A 16,652-nucleotide genomic window follows, 5' to 3' on the forward strand; every position below is an offset into this window, starting at 1 on the left:
CCATATGTGGCTCTTTCCGCAAGTCTTTCCTAGTGTGCGGGAATCCCAGTGGGAAGACTCCGGATATGGCTAATGATTGACCGTTCTAAAAAAGTGAAAAAACGGATAATAATTGACCATTTCTTCCTTAAAACCCTTACAACTTAGTGGAGCCAGGATATATTTTAGCTTAAAAATCTTTTAACTTATATAAAACGGTTAACAATCATCCGTTTTGGGGAAAACTAGTGGTACCAATAGAGAAATAAGTGGGGTTTGAAGATTTGGTGGACCCAACAAATTAAATAACGGATAATCATCATCCGTTTTTTTCTTAAAACCGAGAACAACCACAAGATCTAGGCTCTTCCCAGGCTGATGTGTAAAGGCATTTGGGACGAGGCTGGGAACCTCCACAAGATACGGTCTAATGTACTTTCCTTTTTGCTGCAAATGTAATGTTTTTCAGAGTACCTCCAAATGTAATGTTTTTAATATTTTCCTGCAAATTTATAGTTTTTGTAAACTTAAATTTGAAAACCAACTAACCATGTCTAACCGCACATATAAATAAAAAACATATAATAAAATCATTCTGGGTCGTAATGGTCTTGATCAACATCAACCTCGTCCGTGTCTTCTCCTGAATCCAGCTCGTTGTCTATCGCATCTCCAGGAATTTCACCATCCCTTAGACCTTGGCCATGTCGTTCCCATATATGACCTGTAAGATCCGTACGAAGTCTCTCATGGAGAACTGGGTTTTGTAATGCATCGCTTGTCTGCCTCAGGTATCTGACTATAGGTGCATGAGGTGGGTCTGGCACATACTTTCACTCCGGGTCACGATGTTCATCCTCTACAACGATATTATGTAATATCAAGCAGGTTCTCATGATCGATTGCATATCTTGCTTTTCCCAGTAGTTACATCTATGGTAAAGGATCCTAAATTTACTTTGCAGTGTCCCAAATGCCTGTTCCACATCTTTCCTCTTTGCCATTTGATATTTGTTAAATAACTCGAGAATTGGAATATCACTGGGTGCACCGTAAGCTTGGACTAACACAAAGTAACTCTTAAAAATTCCATCCACTAAATAATACCCCTACGTGTACTGGTTCCCATTGATAGTAAAATGACAAGGTGGTGCAATACCATTGAGATTGTTATCAAACAAATTAGAGGACTTCAAAAAATTAAGATCGTTGCTGGATCCACCCACTTCAAAATACCCATGCCAAAACCACCTATAGTATGAAGCAACCGCCTCAAGAACACAGGTGGGATAACTTTTGTGGCCTGTGTGTGTTCCTGCCTCGTCTTGTGGACACACCCTCCAACCCCAATGCATACAGTCCAGGCTACCAAGCATTCCTGGAAAGCCTCTAGCTGCGTTTTCCTTCATCAAGCACTTCACATCATTCACAGTTGGACGTCTAATGTATTCCGCATTAAACCCAAACATAATTGTATCACAAAACTTCTTAATATAATAATAAGTAGTAGAAGCATCCATACGGGTATAATCATCAATGTTATCGGGTGAGATACCTTTACAAAGACACTTCATAACGACATACATTTTCATGTATGGGCTATGACCTGGAATTCTTGAAGCATCCTTTCTTTGTCGAAATTCTAGGGTCCACCTCATATATTTTGTGCATAATTTTTAAGAAAAGGGGACGATACATACCTAAACGTCCATGAAACGTTTTCGGTCCCCGAGTGAAACCATCAATGAAATAATCCTGCATCAACCTTGCATCCGCTTCGGCACGATTTCTATTGATTGATTCTCTCTTCGTCACTTGGGTTGGAAAGGGTCGATGCAAATTATGAGTATGTTGCAGCATACATTGATATATTATTAGAAGATTCTGCTTTGTAACTTCGTCATCTGAATCATCGTCTAGAGGAACCCCCAATTTGATTGACATATATCTCCTTAAAGACATTCTTCAATCAACAACAACACCAGAGTGACCATAAAATGGTGTCAAAATCGACACCTAACAAACTTAACACACAAATTCAAGTAAAATTTACATTTTCAAATGAATTCCAACTAAAGTGCAGCGTTTTATGACCATCTATAACGTGTAAATTACATATACAATTAGACATACAATCTTATTTATCTCATTTTTCAATCACACCAAATCATATAAAATAACCTATAGATTTAGACATAGTAAGTAAAGTCCCTAAAATTAACAATCTTAAACAAATTCAAGTCCTCACATGGTTGTAAAACGAATTGAATATATGTTATGCATTAAATAACTAATGAAAATCTTTTCAATTCAAGAACAAATAAAGAAAATAAATAGGGTTTTAAGTTTATTGGATTACCTTTGATTATTGAGATGATTAACCTCCTCAAAAATAACCCCCACTCTCAATAAGAGTTTTCTCAACAAACCCGAATCCTGAAATTGTGTGGGTGATTTTTAGTTATTTTGGTTGAGAAGAGAAGGAAGAATGGGGGAAGAAGAATAACAGGATGAGGGATGAATGAACTGTGTCCGTTCTTCCTGGATGTGTTAGGGGAAATGGGGAACAACTAATGGTTAACCGGTTCAATCGATTTTGACCGGTCAAGATAAGAAGGAGAACGGTTAATCATTAACCGTTTCCAATAAAACGTATGATTAGTGACCGTTATATGTAGAACGACTGATGGTTGTCCTTTTTTTTCTCTTAAAACGGCTAACGATTAGTCGTTCCTGGAAGTCTCAGGGAAAAACCACAAGACCCAGGCCCTTCCCAGGCTGATGTGTAAAGGGGTTTGGGAAGTGGCTGGGAAGCACCACGAGACCCAGTCTTAGAGGTTTCTCTCAAGAGCGCTGGAAAAGTAGGAATGATAGCAAAATGGAACACTCATCTTGATCAATTCAACATAATTCATGAGATCCAACATTCCCAAAAGTCGCAAGTCCTGGCAGATTTCCTAGCAGATTTACCCTTGGACAATGATGAAGAAGTGAGGGGCATTCCAGAAACCGAGGATGGGAAAGACCCAGTCGATGTTCTCGAACCATCAAACCAAAGACGATGGGAGGTCTTCGTCGACGGATCAATAAATGGGGAAGCTGCGGGCATAGGCATTGTGATTACCACCCCCACTGGAGAAAGGATCGTGCATGCGCTAAGATTGGAGTTCAAGGGGCATACCAACAACATCGTCGAGTACGAAGCCGTGGTACATGCTCTTAGTTTGATAATAGAAATGGGTATAACCGATGTACGCCTCACAAGCGATTCGCAACTGGTCGTACGACAAATAGGACTGGAATACAATGTCTACGACAAGACCTTTTCCGCGTACATGGCCTTGGTCCAAAACCTAGAATCCCAAATACCTAGCATCAAGTTCCGGAATTTATGCAGAAAAGACCTCAGGCATGCTGATGCTCTAGCATACATATCGTCCATGTTGAGAGATGAAAGCGTCAAGGCAATCAAGATAACAAGAGTATATGATCCCTCGATTACTCCTCATGAATCCTTCGCTACGAATCGTGAATACGATGTAGGGGAGGATATCGCTGACGATGATGTAGCAGAAGACATCGTTGATGATTTTCACGAAGACGATATTACGACAAGAGCTAACGAAGACGAAGACTTCAAGAACAAAGAATATTGGAGAACCGAAGTTCATCTTTTCCTTAAAGAAGGAACGCTGCCTGCGGAGTTAAAACAATCTAGAAAGGTGAAATCAAAGGCAGGGATATACGACCTTAGGGACGACATTTTATACAAGAAGTTTTTTCTCGGACTGCTGCTACGCTGCCTATCAAGAGAAGAAGGACATCGGGTTTTGAAATACTTACACTATGGAGACGCGGGCAACCATAGTAGGATGAGATCACTAGCAGACAAAGAAAAAATGCAGGGATATTATTGGCCACAAATGATACGAGATGCTGCAAGGATGTCCAGAAGATGTGACGAATGCCAGCGATTTGCTAAAAGAATCCATGCTCCTGCAACGAAGCTGAACTCTGTGTATAGTCCTTGGCCCTTCTCAAAATGGGGCATAGATATCGTTGGACCCCTGATCGAAGGATCGGGGAAAAGACGGTTCTTGATTGTAGCTACAGATTACTTCAGAAAATGGGTAGAAGCCAAGGCCCTATCCAGGATCCGCGACTCAGATGTATTCACATTTATCTTCCAAAATATCATTTGCAGGTTCGGTATCCCCACAGAGATTGTCTCTAACAACGGCAAACAACTGCAGGGAAAGAACATAGACATGTTTTTTGATACCTTCAAAATCAGGAAGAATAAATCAATCCCCGTCTATCCTCAAAGTAACGGCCAAGCCGAGGCTACAAATAAGACCCTCGCTCTTATCCTCAAGAAGCAGCTAGATGAACACAAGGGACAGTGGTGTGAACAACTGCACAACGTGTTATGGGCATACCGAACAACTCGAAGATCCGCTACCGGAGAATCACCGTCCCTCCTCACTTATGGAGCCAAAGCCGTCATCCCAACAGAAATCATCATGCCAACCAAAAAGACCGAAGCATGGGAGAAGAACCTCACAGCAGACATGATGCTGGAGAGGCTCGATGATCTGGAAGAAAGAAGGGAGGCGGTGCTACAGAGGATGGAGAATTACAAATGAAGAATATCAAGGGAATACAATAATAAGGTTAATATTAGAAATTTTGTAGAAGGACAATATGTGCTAAGAACTATACCCCAATACCAGCGAGAGAAAAAGTGGGGTAAGTTAGCACCTACATGGGGAGGACCTTTTGTTATACATGATATCGCAGGAAATGGATACTATTACTTGCATAACCTGAAAGGAGAAGTCCTCAGAAACCCGTGGAATGCGAAATATCTAAAGACATACTATCCGTAAAAGCAACGCAGTTCTGCATCTGCGTGAAGAGCACCAGAAGAAGAAGACAGCGTACCTGCTTGACATGTTTCTATCTCTGGACGAGGATTAGCAGACCTCACCTGATCAATCAAAAAAGACTTTTGCAAAATTTCTATTGGGGAAAGTAACCATATACAATCTCTCGGGACTCCCCTATCAGCGTCTATGAGTGTAGGACCATGGGGAAGGCTTCCAGTAGAAATAGATACCTAACCAATCAAAAAGGCAGCGGTTCAGTGGAATGAATGCATGTAAATATTTTAATAACGCATTATATATCCGGGAACGCTGCATCAACCCCCACCGTTTGGTAATCCTCTGGCCAATGGTTATCCAGCGGGGTGACAGGTCCAAAGTCAGTAACGAAGGTGCTTATCCTCGTTATCGTCATCAAACACTTTCTACTAAATTCATTTATTCTTTCAACTAGATTTTCTCATGTCAGACAAATTTATTTATTACCAACTAAATTTATTTATTGCCATCGTCTAAAAAAGTAATTGAATTAACCATGCAGATAAATCAGAGTTGTACATATTAAACAAACGATGATCCATTCCATAAAAGTTGATTACAAGTTTGGGAAATTAAACAAGAAACTCAAAAAACACACTAAAAAGGGGTCTGAAGCCAAGTAGTCAACAAAGGTCAACTTACTATTACAAATATAGCAACCTACTTCCCCTTGGAAGAACCAACGTGATCGGCGGGATCCTTCTTCTGAGGCGAAGGGACACTTCCGCCCGAAGAAGTACCAGAAGAGTAAGCCAAGGGCTCAGGGGTAGGAAGACGAGGATAGTTCTTCACGATGTTGTGATCTTTCAGAATACTCTGCTCGATCCTGGTCAAGTTCTTATTAATTTCTTCAGCCAATTGGAAACGAGCCTTGTGTGCAATGACGGTGACCTTAAGTTCAGACTGCGATAACAAAGACTGCAGTCGGGCTATCTCCTTAGCTGCCTCCTTTGCTGCTACGTCCTGAGACCCAGCCAAACCCTCATAATACTTAGTCTTGCCATACTGCTCCACTAAGGAAGATTGATCCTTTTAAAGATTTTAATTTGCAAGGTTAAGTTGTCCCATGAGCTCTGAAAAAGAAGAGGTAATTATGTTAGAAAAATTAAGTTACGAAGCCATTCACGACCAAACAAATATATATCTTCGACTCTAGCCGAAGCAATTTCATGTTCATTAACTACAGCGTCCCGGGCTTCGTCAAGAAAATCATACTCGTCCAAAATTTTCTTATAATCCAACCAAAGACTTGAGAGAGCAAACTGACACTCATCCAACTCTACTTGCTTCATGGAATATAGATGATGGAGGCGGTTAACCTCGGTGCTCATTTCTTCTATCCCCTTAGTAAGCCTGTACATATTAACTTCAAGATCCTTCTCAGATTCAACTAAATGAGCCACATCGGCCCGAGAAGCACTTAAGTCCTTTCTAAGAGCGTGGGCCTCGGCTCTAGCATCGTCCCTTTCTCGAACAAGTCGTTGTATATAATCCTTGACTTCAGGGTCATGAGACGAACGAGCTTGGCGCAGGTCTTCTTCCAAGTTTATTACCTTGGTCTCTAAACGATAAATATCCTCACGAGCCTCACGCAGATTCTCTCGAGTCCACAGTAGAGCACCGTTGAATAGGCGACGATCGGCATTATACTTATTCTGCATATCGACCATTTGGATCCGCCTATCTCGCCACTCAACGACCTGGATATTATGATGATCAGCCCGATCATTCCACTTGTCAGCCTCATCCTTAATTTTCTGCACCAACTCTCTGATCTGAGAGTCATGTCGAGTCCTCTCATTTCGAAGCCATACTAACTCTCTTCTGACATCACCCGCTAAAGATAGGGCGGGGAGACTCAGAAAGCACATTAAGAAGACGAAAGAGAAATACAAAGAGGATAACAAGGAGAAAAAAAAAACCTTGGGAAGAAGAAGCATCATTACGATCCTTCTCCAGCTCACTCCGAACAAGTGCAAGCTAAACACGAAGCTTCTCCTCTGCAGCACCAAGCTGCTCTTTCCCCCTCAACCTATTCTTCAATTCCAATATCTCTTTTCCTTAGCAACAACGAATGCCTCAGAAGCATTCAACTCCTCCTCCCTATAACGAAGCTTTACCTCCAGTTTAAGAGCCTTCGCCTTGAAGAACTGGTACAAAGTATGGTTGTAGTGTTCGCTCCTCATTATCTACGTCGAAAAACAGGCAATGATTGTTAATAAAAAGACTCCTCATATCAACCAATCCGAAGGGACCTACGACGACTCACCTCAAGAATACGTTGCTGAGGAAAAACATACTGATAACCATCAGCTATCGCCATCATATTAGAAATAGAGGACGGTGGATCGACTATAAGACTGGTAGCAGTATACCCTAAATCCTTTTCCCACATTTCTGCAACCTCATCGTGAGATGATAGCTGCATTCTCTGACGAGTGAAGGCATCGGAGTTCTTCTCACCAGGAATCACCGGAGCAGGGTTGGGCACGAACATCAAATTTTTCTTCATTAACCAGTCAAGTGTGGCATCATCACCGTTATGCATCATGTCTCTCTCGAAGCCTTCCTAAGCATCGGTGGAAGCTCCTTCATCAACACCGTTCTTACGACCATCGGAATTCTTCTTGGTTTCAGTTTCCTTGTTAATAAAGGTTTCAACATCCCCACCATCAGAGTTATCTTCTCCACTAGCTGCCTTCTCACCTTCCCTCCCGAGAACATCCCCTTTATCATTTGGCGAGACCAAAGAAAACCTTGCAGAAACCCCATCGGACTCCCGGTGGAATAAATTCTTCCAAAATAAAATTCTTGGTTACGGTTTGTCGGCTGAAGCTCAGCACCTTATTCCCCTGACCTTGCACAGATCCAATGGTAGGATCGTTCATCGGAGCATCGTACATAACTGTTAGCCTACCGGTACCATCACCACCAGGGGCAATCTCCTCTTCATTAGCAGCACCATCGGTATTTTCATCATCCCCGTGATTATGAGGAGAGGTCTTCGTATGTTACTCATCATAGGTAAACTCCTCTTCTTCCTCGATATCCTCATCGTTCACGGGGCTGGTAACCTCATCAGTAACGTCTGTCTCCTCCGCAATGACTGTGGAAGACTGAACTGGGCCGATCTTCTTTTTCTTCTTCGCCTAAAGACATGACACTCAATATATCATTACGACGACTATTTTCTCGATACTTAGAGTTATCTCAAACTAAGAAGAAAAGTGGCAACATAAGGTACCATACCTTGACAGCGGCAGTATCCTTCGGGGGAAGAACCGCATCTGAACTCTCTTCTTCATCGGCTGCATCACCAGCGTAATCAAAGTTCATACCATAAAAGTTTAACCTCCAGGGGCAGAAGTCACCATAACGAGTGGGAGCACTCTTATGAGGCTGGATACCAGCAACAGGGAGCCATCCATGCTGACCAGGTACCCAACCATAAGCCCAAAGACCGATGACTTCAATAACGGTGGCATGCCACTCATAATCATGATCACGCTTGAGTCTCTCACGATTGGGAAAAAGTTTTTGTTGGGAAGTCCCCTCTGTTCCAAGAACATAGCGAAGCTTTGAGTCACTTACTTCGCTTAAAAGACGAACTTCACCATGAGGAGCAGCAATCGTACGAAGACCTACACTCCATTACTTAAGATTTCTACTATTAACATAAGCTCCAAAAGAGGCGTTGAAATTTGCAGGAGTGTACAAAGCCTTTTAAGCAGGATTGGTAACATAACACGTCATCATAGTCTCACCCTTACTCTGAAGATAACATTCTTTCCGCATCCGAAGATAGTTTCCACTCCATTGAACCACCGAGCGACAATGGGTGTTATGAGTAAAACCTTCGCAGCTGGAAAGAGCATCGTAATAAAAAGAGCCCCCCGATTTATACAGAGGCAGCATCAAACCAGCTTTGAAGGCCCCCACCGTTGTAAGCAAATGAAACTCATCATACTTATAGTTTGAGATCATATCATAAGAAAGATCATCATCCGGTGCATAAAACCGAACTTCAACAGCTTCGAGTTCATGTTTCACCTTGAACTCTTCAAGGTCCACATGCTTCAAAGTAATCTTCTTCTTGGCAACTGGAACGCTTCGTATGACTGGGGCAACATCAGAGCTGGTGGGCTTACTCAATGATGGTTTCTTTGTCTTTGGAGGACTCATATCCGAACCTTTTCTTTTAGTCGATGGATTCCTCGGTGGAGCCGCCATCGACGTAGCAACTTTAGTAGAAGATTCATTGATCGAAGCAGTGGCTCGCGAAGCTTTAGATCTCGAAGGCTGCAAAGTAGTGGGGCAACGGAACGAAAAGGTTGCACATTTAGCGGTTCATCACGACGAGGAGAAGAAGACGGCGCATTCTTCGGTTCAGCATGTTGAGAAGCATGAGGACGGTTAATAGCGTATCGAGAACCCTGAGGACCCTTCCGCTGATCCCCCTTCTTCGTAGCTGAAACCCTATGACCTGACGATGATGAAGTTTTATGAGAACGAAGGTCCGGATGAGAAGGTTTAGATGGGCCACCCTTTGGTGGTGATATATCAGGACTTCTAGACGGAGGATATTTGTAGGGGCTCGATGGTGGAGTTTGATAAGGAACCCGATGACGGTTAGACATTACTGCAAAAGGCGTAAAGGTATCGCGAAGATCAGATAAAGAAAATGATGAAGTTCATGAAACAAGATCTTGTATACTTCTACAGTTCATCAGAAACTCAGAGATGAGTAACTCAATAAAATCCAGAAACCCTAAAATCCACAAAAATGAGGAACCCGAATTCAGTCGTGACCATCAGAGACAGGCTTTAATGATCAAGGAGGAATCCCTAGGTTTCATAATAAAGAACAGGGGCAAGTATATATACTTTTATATATTTGTTCTTCATCACGAAACCCAGGTACATTAGCAGAAAAAGAAGATCAATCAAAAGTGGATAATAGTTAGAAGAAATTCATACCTGAATCAGAAGTATTGAGAAGAGGATGAAGATGGTCCTCAAACACCTGATGAGCAGCGACAGCAGGGGACCTCCACGAATCTTACAGCACCAGCAGAAGTTAATAACTAAAGAACAAAAGAAAAGAATGAAGAGGTTCAGAGAATGAAGAGTTATGAACTGACAAGAGAATGAAGAAGGAATAAAATTCATTTCAACGATACCCTCTCTCCTATTTATAGCACCAAAGATGATAAAGTCGTCCCATGATTCAAGAAAGAAGTTATTGTAAGGAGTGGGAAACATGCCCTAAAATCTAGGGGAAGTTATTATGGAGAGATGAAGAAAGTGAGAAGACAGTTTTCTTCTGACTTTGACTAACATCCAAATCAGAAGAAAAGGGTCAAATTGTATATACATAATTCATCACTCGACACATGTCAGAAGATTTACACGTGGAGGACACACAAGCTTGGGACATCAAGGCATGATGCCACGTATCAACACCCAAGAGGCATCTGCCATCTACATATGTTCATCAGCGAACTGATCTGATGGCTAAGAATCAAGGGGCACTGAAAGAATGAGCCACCGCGAAATACTGAAGAATACTCAGAGATCTGTTTTATTCCATCTCGAGGAGGATACAATATCAATGGTGAGGATTGGTCTCACTGACGAGGATGTGACAGGGGCATCAGACATCTGTCTGACGCGTGCGGACCGCCCCAACCACCCGTATTAAACACCATAAGTATATGGTACGTGACGATCAGTCTATGGAGGAGAAAGATGTGACCCATCGTAACCATACAGGACCGTTGGAGCCATCGGTAAGGAACGGAGATACCAGCGGGATCAGCACTAAGATCAAGAAGATAAGGTTATAATTGTCTATGATAGTGGACCCCATGTATTATCCCTATAAATACCCCTCTCCACTGAGAGAGAAGAGGTCGACCAGTTTTTAGTGAGATAGAGAAGATATTAGGAGAGAGAAATAGGAAGAGGAAGTATGAGTTATATTTCCCCCTTAGCTTCGTTATTCACACAGAGTCATTTGACTATCTTTGTAATTACCGAATACATAGTGAAACACAAACCCCCATGGACGTAGGCCTTAGTGCTGAACCACGTAAATCCTCATCTCATTTAAATTTAGCACTTTACCTTCGGCTTTACTTATTATGCTTTGATTATTATGCATCGTGATAGTGAGAGCAGCTAGATTACTCTCCCATGACTAGACAAGGACGAGCCCAAATATTCTGAGTCGATGAGTCATCACATTTACATCATTTTACATTTACTTTACTTACTATAATGACTTTATATGTAATGTGAATATTGTTTGTGAACACGAACATGCCATCATTATTTCTGTGTTCACACATAATACCAAATAGAAGTGTAAAACATGTCGGTCCGTTGCAGCACAACACATAGAGTAGGGTGTCTAACATGATCCATGCAGTAATGTTTTTTTGTTCGAGTTAAAAGCAAAGTACAACATCTACACGGTACACAGGCACAATGCACAAATAACCGTGTTGTACTGTGCCGACATACTTATTTATTTATTTTTATTTTGAATCAATTTATTTTATTATATTCTAAACCCAATAATTTCTAATTATTTATAGAACCATTAATTTAAAGAAAAGTTAAAAGTAATCATAACTAACTTAGCAAAATTTTACGTATTACATTATAAAATTTTAATATAAAAAGATGCATCATGTGTGATTTATATGATTACAATATGAACGCCAGAAACGACACACTTCTACCTAGAGGTGTAAAATGGGCCGGGTTAGCACGTTTATAGCACAGTACATCATGTTAAAATTCAAGCACAGCACAGCACGTGACCGGCACAACACGGACACAACATGTTTGCTTAATGTGATGAGATATGCCAGACAAATAGGCACATCAATGCACAACATGCGACACAGCATAACACGGCATGCGGCACAGCACAACATGGCACGCGAAGAAAGTACGCTAAATCTTTATTTTAGCCACCTTTTGACATTTTATTTTCTTATGTTGATTAATTTCTATAATAATACATATACTAACTAAAATATCAGAAAAATATTTACTTTGGAGAACGTAAAACAAGTACGCTAGCACAGCACAGCACGACCTAGCACGATTATTTTTCTACCACAGCACAACACGCCGTTTAAAACGGCACAACACAGCACGTCTGAGTCTCTGGCACAGCCCAACACAACATGTAGCACGCTAAGCACGTGACTTCGTCGATTGGGCTGTGCTGGACGGGTACTTTTTACGCCTCTACTTGTACCTTCAAGTTTATACTTCAAAGTTATCCACTTGTTGTGCACTCTGCAAGGAATATTCTTTGTGTTTCATCGTGATTCGTGACTACGTACTGATTCTTCTTCGTTATCTGGAGGAACCACCATACCTCCATCTTCACATGGACAGACGTTCCTATTGTCTTCGTCTAAATATATTTTGTTCCAAAGCGATCCCCATCGATCACATGGAAATCATAGTTTGGTCGGCTAACTCGGGATCAAGCAAATATCATAAAGAAACTAACAAGATTATTAATATATGTTACCATGGTATGCATTGAGTTGGTCCCTCCCGGAAGATATTCCTATTTGAAGCATAAGATGCCCTATATATACACAAACACTAGGCTTAATCCGTGCCGCAATGATACGAGCCTGCTTTTAGTTTATTGTTAGAATCCCTAAAGATACAACTTTGTTACTCTTTTTTTTTTTTTTTTTTTTGCAAGGAAATCCAAAACTACAAAATTCCACAAAACATAATTACGTAATATCTTGTATAAATAGGGTATTAAACAACCACGGTTTCATAATTTATCTATCTAAACAATCAAGAATTCGAATAAAAACTAATAATATTGGTGCAGTAAAATGAAACGAAAAATTATGACAGAAAAATCCAAGCAAACTGTAACTACCGAAAATCAGTAGTACACCCAAATAATAAGTAAACAAGATCTAAGACATGAGATACCAATTTGATTAAAGAATTTTTATTGATTTATTGAATAAGAACTCTCGATGACAAGATTACACACAAAGGAAAATCCTAATCTTACTCCCTAATCTAAGGTTCCCACTCTACCAAAAATTCCATCCTTCATTTGTTGCCCGAGGACCTCTATTTATAGGCATATCACCCTTAGTGCTGGACAGATCGTTTTTCTTCGTGGGAGCTTCGTGGTCTTGCTTTATCCTTCGTCAGGCCCGCTTTCCTTAAAGTTTTTCCCCTTCTTTCGCTGATATCCACGTGATCCTGTTGGGACAACTATCCTATTTCTTGCTCAATAAGTATTATCTTCGCCGAATGACTTTTGGGCAAAGCAATCTTCCTTCGCCTGTATACTTGTTTCGTGTGATACCTTGTCGAATACTCCCACAACTTCTTCGCGGTTTGAACTATTATCTCGTGCACGTATATTCGCCGGTTCATTAATTATGACTTTCTCTGACTTGATTTGACAAGTCATTGACGGAGATTTTCGGGGTATGATATAAGATCTTTGACTAGATCCTTTTGAATGACTTCATATTTATCCTCTCGTACACGTGTCGAGATGCATATTCGGTATCCACATTTTGCCTTTTCTTATTCCTCTCGATCGAAGAGAAGTGGAATAAGAACCACTAGTTGTTTGTATGATCGCCATCTATCCATCCTCATGTCCTCCATGTGGCTTCTTTTCTCGCCTAACCGTTGATTACCGGTTCATATTCTTCGGTTTGGGGCACTTTCTTGATTCGCCATAAATATCACATTTCTCTTCATTAAAACCTATTTCTTCTTTATTTCTTTCCTGCAACTTCAAATTTTCTTTCCTCCTTCATCGTCTTCTGCAACTTCAGGCTTTCTTTCTCTTTTCATTGTCTTCTGCAATGGCCTCTCGGAAGGTTCCTTATCCCACCACTTCTACTTCTCTCGAAGATTTTCAGGCAGATTTTGATAAGTTGGGTTTAACTTTGTCTTCGGCAGTTGACTCTTCCGTTTCTCCTCCTATAGTGGCAACCGATTCCATGGAACTGAATTATCGATGGATTTAGTTAGAGAATTGGTCATCTACCAAGATGTTGATCACCATTGGTAAACTGAAACAAGGTCTTCCCTTTCCCCTATATGATCCTGAGAATCCCCTCTTCTACAAGATTCTGGTTAAGATTAATCGAGGGATTTACCAATTGAGTGGAAATACCATTTGTCTTATTAATGAGTGTGTGAGATGGGCTACCGGTAGACCTTCTCAGATCCCTGATTTGGTGACAGATTCTGATCCTTCTGACTACACGGCTGGCTCGTTTTCGGTGAACTATATTGGTAGGACCATGTCTACCAGATCTTATCAAGAGTGGGGCGTCAAGCTCGCTCGCAAAAATCCTGGAAATTTGTTTAAGGTCCTCCTCCTGGATGTCGATCCTACTGGCGAGAAGAGGAATTCCAATCTTCGTTTTTCTAATGACGAGTATTGAATGATGTATCCTTTGGTGGTCGAGGGCCATCTCGTGACCGGTTGGAGAAATCTGGTGCTCGCATCTACCAGCTTACCCAGCAGCTTTCTGAACGAGAGAAGCAGGTGAACGATCTCCAAAATAAACTTGAGCAACTCTATGAACGGGATAAGCAGATGGATGATCTTCGCCGTAAGCTACCTTCTTCTTTCCTTTCCTTTCCTTTAAAAGTTCGTTTGTCTTCCCCACTTAATTTTTGCTTGTCAGGATCTGAACAAGAGCTCCGATATCATATCTCCCTCCTTTCTCGGGAAAAGGGTGATCTTCTTAAGAAGGTATCCACCTTAGAAGAGGATGTCAAGCTGCTGAACGAAGATTGCGATCAAATGGTAAAGGATGTCGCTAAGCTTGCTAAACGTATCCACAAGAATGCTCAAGATGATAAGATCTGGTTTTTCAACGAGTTATGTGATTCTCGTAGAATTCTCTGTGAGCCTTTAGACCTTGAGGTGTTCTCTGATGACGAACCCCAACCTATTTCCAAGGAGAAACAGTCTTCTTCTGATGAGGTTACTGAATCTGATAAGGGTCCTCATTCAGGGGACGAGTCAATCTTGACTCAATGCTGCATTTCCTCCTTGCAGTTGTAATAGTTGACTTTTCTTATTTTATCTTTTTTGGGCGCTCCCGAGCTTTGGGGCGGGACTGCTTCCTTTGCAATTGTATTATTGTCCTCTTGTAAATGCCTTTGTATAGCTAATATGGTTCTCGTTGTCGCAACTGCTCTTTTTTCAAGTATATACTCTCTTGGGAGGATAAGGCTTGATAAGAACATAATACTTTAAAGTATATACTTGCCTCTTGTTATTATCAAGCATTTATCCGATCAAGATAAGATTAATTCGTGCTTATTTTGCCGACCATAAAATTGTGTGTTTCGTCGTTCTACAAGGTCTTACTGTGCCTCCTAGTTAAGTTCTTATTTTGCTTCATCCTTTATGAGGGATCTTAATTAGACGAAGTATCAGGCGCTTACTACCCTTTAAAGTAATAATCCATCTACCTCGCCTCATTTTATTGGATTCCTTTCTCGCGACGATGTAATAGGCCTATCCATTCCCATGAATGTTAGCCCCATTATATCCTCTTCTTTTTTGGTCACTCAGCTCCCTAATTCTGGAGGGTGCCATCCCTTTATATTCCTCCTGAATTCCCCTTCAAGAAAGTTACCCCTAACATGCATGTTGAGCTCTTCCCATCCGGTTATTACGACACCAGTTGTTTTCGTGACTTCTTATCCCTTTCGCCGATGTGGCTATTGGTTATGAAGTCACACCTTAAGTGAGGTTTCTTTGGGATCGAATGCTTTGTAGCCAAGACTTGCCATACGGTCATGGTCTGGAATTCTCCAGACGCCCCAGGCACCCGCAGCACAACTAAATACGTCGGAGCCTTGGTCTTACTCCACATCCCTTACTGAAGACCATCAGAAAAGGGACCCTCAGCGTATAGGTCTTATCATTGCCCCTAATTTTCTGTCTGGGAGTTGTTCACTACATGTGTTAGGATTTTCCTCTTACACTTTCGTGGGAACTAAGGTGCATGTCGTGGATTCCCAGCCTTCCTAGGAGAATGTTTTAAGTTTCCCTAGAAACCGTTTATTTCGTGGGTCTTATCTGCCTCCTATTCTTGAGGTCTTATTTGCCTGCTTTGCTTGCTTCGTTTGTATGAAAATTAGAAATGAAAGATATTCCATTGAAAACTTTTGTTCAATTACATGTCGTTACATCTTCATCTACGGATAATACTTTTTGATATACACGGGGTTCCACGGGTGGTCCAACTTTCGATCTTGTCTTTCAATCTCATCGTATATTATCTTGCCTTCCTCGTCAGTGCCCTTTCCTTCGCAGTCTGCTAATTTGTACGCCTCGTTCCTTAATACTCTTTTCACGATGTACGGTCCTTCCCAAGTAGGCTCCAATTTTCCTCCTGACCCCCTTTGATATGGTGGTATTTCTCGCAGTACTAGCTCTCCCAGTATGAAGCTTCGTGCCTTTACTTTCTTGTTGTACTCTCTTGATAATCTCTGATGGTAATTCACCATGTGATGTAGTGCGATCTCTCTGTTTTCTTCTAGATAATCCAATTTTGCAAGGATTAAATCGGTGTTTATCCCTTTTCCCCATGCTTCTCTCCTTGTTGTTGGGAGGATAGCTTCGGTGGGAAAGACTGTTGCTGCCCCATATGTCAAACAGAAGGGTGACATGCCTGTGTCATCTCGCCTGGTATTTCT

The 16,652-nt window shown here is 41.3% G+C and overlaps 1 protein-coding gene across 1 annotated transcript; it reads right to left on the reverse strand.

The window, feature by feature from the left end:
* Nucleotides 1-569: 569 nt before the first annotated feature.
* Nucleotides 570-1,637, reverse strand: LOC113316296. Its single transcript, XM_026564508.1, has 3 exons — nt 1,139-1,637; nt 938-1,042; nt 570-799 (listed from the first exon to the last, which is right to left on the reverse strand). The coding sequence occupies exons 1-3, from the start codon at nt 1,635-1,637 to the stop codon at nt 570-572; spliced, it is 834 nt and encodes a 277-aa protein (XP_026420293.1).
* Between the last annotated feature and the right edge of the window lie 15,015 nt (nt 1,638-16,652).

The sequence above is a fragment of the Papaver somniferum genome, chromosome 10, assembly GCF_003573695.1.
Source record: "Papaver somniferum cultivar HN1 chromosome 10, ASM357369v1, whole genome shotgun sequence".
NCBI lineage: Eukaryota > Viridiplantae > Streptophyta > Magnoliopsida > Ranunculales > Papaveraceae > Papaver > Papaver somniferum.

Bases quoted from the DNA above. Each gene is read 5' to 3' on its own strand.
- LOC113316296 (XM_026564508.1), bottom strand. From the start codon at position 1,637: ATGAGGTGGACCCTAGAATTTCGACAAAGAAAGGATGCTTCAAGAATT. The intron at 1,043-1,138 runs GTATTGCACCAC...ACTTTGTGTTAG, and splicing joins GTTTGATAACAATCTCAATG to TCCAAGCTTACGGTGCACCC. The intron at 800-937 runs GTAAATTTAGGA...AGTATGTGCCAG, and splicing joins GGCATTTGGGACACTGCAAA to ACCCACCTCATGCACCTATA.